This window comes from Camelus bactrianus, chromosome 29 (assembly GCF_048773025.1).
Source record: "Camelus bactrianus isolate YW-2024 breed Bactrian camel chromosome 29, ASM4877302v1, whole genome shotgun sequence".
NCBI classification, from domain to species: domain Eukaryota; kingdom Metazoa; phylum Chordata; class Mammalia; order Artiodactyla; family Camelidae; genus Camelus; species Camelus bactrianus.
In genome coordinates this window covers 3,096,390-3,100,758 of record NC_133567.1, presented here as the reverse complement: position 1 = coordinate 3,100,758, position 4,369 = coordinate 3,096,390, and the positions used below count along the sequence as shown (strand labels likewise).

The window sequence follows — 4,369 nt, the reverse complement described above, 5'->3', positions numbered from 1 at the left end:
CTCACAAAGAATAGCAAGTAACTGCTCCAAGAGGTATGAGAGGTCGACGGGGGGCAGAGGGGCGTGGGGGAGGGAGGCCCTCTGGAGAGAGGTGATGACAGCAACCAAGTCCCGTAAAGAGCAGGTGCGTGCACCTGCACACGCAGCTGTTTTAGGACGCGCCGCGCCGTCAGCCGGCTCCACCAGGGGGCGCCGCAACCGCGGCTGGGGGTCTCTGGGCTCCCGACCGTTCCCGAGCCCGGCAGCCGGGTCCCTGCAGTCCGAGAGGAGTGGAGGGCTTCCTGGTGACAGCAGGGGTGGGAGCGCGGAAGGGCAAGGAAAGAAGGGACTGGAACAGGAAGGAGAATTATCACCGTTCTTCTCACATCACTGTTGCGTAGGCATCATGGCCAAATTCCATCCTTCTTCACCCAAACCCCGCTGGACGCGCGCGCAAACACGTGCAAACACACACACACACACACACACACACACACACACACACACTCACCCTGCCCTCCCACCCGAGCTTCACTGTGTCCCCTCGTCAAAGACCCTGGCGGCCTCGGCATCTCTCCGCACCTCGGGGGGGGGGGGGTGGGGGGGTGGGAGCGACCGCCCTGGCCCTCTTTCTCCAGCGGTGGGAGCGCGCGGAGAGGGGCTAGGGGCCCGGGCCAGGCTGCTCGGCAGCTTGAGCAAAAGCGCAGGCGGCCGGTGCGGGAACCCGGAGAAGCCAGGTGCAGAGGCCAGCGGGTCCCCGGAGAGCCGGGCCGAGGATGGCTTGGGCGAGAGTCAGGAGGGGAACGGGAAGAGGGTCGCAGCAGTTTTGACCCCTTCTCCTCCCCCTCCTCCCCTTCCATGTCAAGCTGGGAGTCTCTTCAGTGCCGTTTGGCATTAAGGAGCTGTCTGTGCGCTCTCAGCCGCTAAGAGCCTCACGCTCCGCGTGCTCCCGCATCACCCGGAGGGCTTGGCAAATTCAAACTGCGGGCGCAGCCACAGCGCGTCCCAGTCAGTAGGTCTGGGGAGGAGCCCGAGAATCAGCATCTTCAGCAAGTTGGGAGTGGGGTTGGGGGTGGGGAGGCTCAGGGGGTCAGGGACCACCCTGAGCGTCGGGGCGCCGGCCCCTCGCGCGCGGCCTCAGGCGGCGGCGCGGCACGCCAGCAGCTGGCGGAGGTTCCTGCGGAAGCTGTCGTCCAGGAAGGCGTAGAGGAAGGGGTTGAGGCAGCTGTTGGCGTAGCTCAGGCTGGTGATTAAGTAGGAGGCCGCGATGACCAGCGGCGTCTGCGGGAGGTCGGTGGTGAGCGCCACCACCGTGCTCAGGTGGTAGGGCGTCCAGCAGAGGAGGCAAGCGGCCAGGATCGCCACCACCAAGACAGTCACCCGCTTCTTCGCGCGGTCCAGGGCCCTGGCGTGGCTGTCGAGGCGTATGGAGCGCAGGCGGCAGAGCAGCGCGGTGTAGAGGGCGCAGATGGTGGACACGGGGATGGCGAAGCCCAGCACCAGCGTGTAGAGGCGGCTGGCGCGCCACCAGAACGCCTCGGGCTGCGGGAAGACCAGCACGCACTGGCGCCGGCCCTGCTCGTCGTCCAGCCCGGCGAAGACGGCGAAGGGCAGCACGACCAGCGTCACGAGCCCCCACACGGCCAGGCTCACCGCGCGCGCGGCCCCGTACGTGCGGCCCGCCACCCGGCGCGACTGGGCGGTGGCCAGCACCACCAGGTAGCGGTCGGCGCTCATGACGGCGAGGAAGTAGAGGCTGGAGAAGGTGTTGTACTGGTCGATGACCACGATGAGCTTACACATGAGCTCCCCGAAGGGCCACTGCCGCAGCAGGAAGTCGGCGATGTTGATGGGCAGCACGAGCGTGAAAAGCTCGTCTGCCACGGCCAGGTTGAGGATAAACAGGTTGGTGACCGTCTTCATGCGGGGCGCCCGCAGCAGCACGCACAGCACCGCCGAGTTGCCCGCCAGCCCCACCGCGCAGATCACCGCGTACACGACCGGCACGGCCACGGCCAGCGGCGTGGGCAGCGGCGGCGGCAGGCCGGACGCGTTGGGGCAGGCGAGCGCTGGCCCGGGGCACGATGCGTTGGCGCGCCCCGGCCCCCAGGACGACGCGTTGTGCATCCTGGCGAGGGCGGGCGGCTCTGTCTCTTCCTCCGCCGCCCTGCCGGGCTCTGCGCTCTCGGGGACCCGACCCGCGCTCCGAGCCCGTCTCCGGCCTTCCCCGGAAGGCGCGTTCCCGCCGCCCTCCTTGAACACCCGCGCCGCGGACTCCGGGGCTGCAACGCGGACCTGGAAGCACAGGCCCGGCTCGTCGACGTGCAGCTCCGGGAAGAAGTGCGGTTCCGAGGGGAGGAGGCGGCGCGGCGCCCAGCCGGCCCCACGTGATCGCTCTCTGCTACTCGTTGAAATCTTATTCTGACCTGTTGGCTACATCAAACGAAGTGCTGGGGGAAGAGTCCTTACCTTTATAGGAAAAACACAAACCCACTTCCCCTGCTTTAGCCCCACCCCGCCCCGGGGAGGTCACCCCAGCGAATCCTGCAGCGGCCAGCTTCTGTCCCCCGAGGTCCCGCGCGCCCCTGCTAACTGCGACCCCAACAGCAGCCTCTGTCTCACCTGGCGGGTCCAGGGGCAGGGTCTGCCCCTTCCGGACGGTCAGCAGAGGGGCCAGCGGATGCCGGGGACGCTGCGGCGCCAGCCGGCTGCGTGTCCGCTCCCCGCGTGCGCCCGGAGGCGGCCGCCCGCGCCTTCGCTGGTCCCGCCCGCGCGCGGGGAGCTCGGGGCTGGCGCAGCCGCAATGGCGCTTCGACGACCCTTCCGCCGCCCCCGCCGCCCCCCCCCCCCCCCGCAGCCAAACAGCCGGACCGAGAGCAGCACGACCCCAAAATTAAGGAATTCCTTTTTTCGTTTCAGTAGTGTGACCTCACCCCGTTTGAATTAATGAAAAGCGCTCCTGGTTAAGAATTCAATGGAAGAGAAACATAGGGTGTTAACGGCCTGTTTTAAAAGGAGAGCAGGAGCTGAGGCTCCCAGTCCATATTTTTAACACCACATCCGCAATGGACTGATGTAGTTCTAAACTTTAAGTTACGTCCCTACTGCATGGCTGGCTACACAGATGGGGGACGTGACGGCAATTCTAAAATGCAAATCACCCGCTTTATGTCACTCTGCTCCCCACAAGGTTGCAAGATTGTTAGGAACGTGTGTGTATGTGTATGGCCTGGCATTAACAAAGACAAACCGCTCCTGGTTGTCCTCTGAAGAGAACGACCCGCCGCCGCAGCGGTCTTGCCAAGGCCGGCGGAGCAGCGGGACCTGGCCTCCATCTCCCGGAGCCGCGACGTCTTCCACTGTTAAGGGGAACTCACTGCAGGCACCTCCCCTTTGAGGACCCAATGAAATAAAATCAGTATTAGTCCTCTCCCATGCCTACTTCCTTCCTTTGGGAGACCCAGCAAATTAAAGCAGAGGAGTCTGTCTTGCGCCCCTCCAGTAATCTTCCTTTGCAAGCGCCGACAAAAGCCCCACAACGTGCGCCTCTGGTCCTTTAGGAAGCGTTTGTGAAGGAACGAGCCTGAGACGCTGAGGAGACTGGAAGGAGGCTGATTGGAAGGGGCCAAACCTCTGGGGGGCATGCACTCAATCCTCTTTCTTTTTTTTTTTTTTGCTAGAATCTACATAATTTTGGCTTCTCTGCAGTTTCATGCTTTGCGTGATGAAAATGACAGGCAACTCGGGCTATGTACATGAGCAAGAATATTTGAGAAGACACCATAGAAAGTTGAGTGAAACAAAAAAGAAAAATTACATGTGAGAGATATATATATAGTGTATATATAATACACACGTGTATATACGTATGCATGTATCTGTGTGTCTCATGTGCATACACACAACTGTATGTATATGGCTGCTTAATTTTCAAACACTTGGAGGTCTTTCTAGCTTTTTAATTATTGATTTCTAGCTTAATTACATGTGGACAGAGAAATAATATGATTTCAGTTCATTGCCATTTGTTGAAACATTAATCGGTATATAGTTTGTTTTCTGATTATTTCATGTTTACTTGAAAATAATGTGTGTTCTGTGTTTGTTGGGTGCAAAACTCTACCTCTGTCAACGAGTCAGATTTATTCTTGTGTTGTTTAAATCTTCTCAGTATTTTTATCTGGCTGTTCTATAGGTTTTGAGACAGATGTGGGTTTCTCTGGGCTTTTAGCTTCGCCGATTTTTACGATGTAATTTGATGCTGTTGCATTAGATGCACACAAGTTTAAGATTGTCATCTTCCCCGTAGAATGGACTCTCTTACTGCTATAAATGCTCTTCTTTAACTGGGCTGCTGCTTCTGGTTGGATGCAGTCTCCTTTGTTTGGCA

General features: G+C 60.0%; 1 protein-coding gene across 1 annotated transcript; it reads right to left on the bottom strand.

The window, feature by feature from the left end:
* Positions 1–706: 706 nt before the first annotated feature.
* NPBWR1 (neuropeptides B and W receptor 1) lies at positions 707–2,399 on the bottom strand. Its single transcript, XM_074354953.1, has one exon. The coding sequence runs from the start codon at positions 2,104–2,106 to the stop codon at positions 1,117–1,119; it is 990 nt and encodes a 329-aa protein (XP_074211054.1). The 5' UTR covers positions 2,107–2,399; the 3' UTR covers positions 707–1,116.
* Positions 2,400–4,369: the final 1,970 nt, after the last annotated feature.

Excerpts from the sequence above, each read along its gene's own strand:
- NPBWR1 (XM_074354953.1), bottom strand. The coding sequence starts at position 2,106 with ATGCACAACGCGTCGTCCTGGGGGCCGGGGCGCGCCAACGCATCGTGC.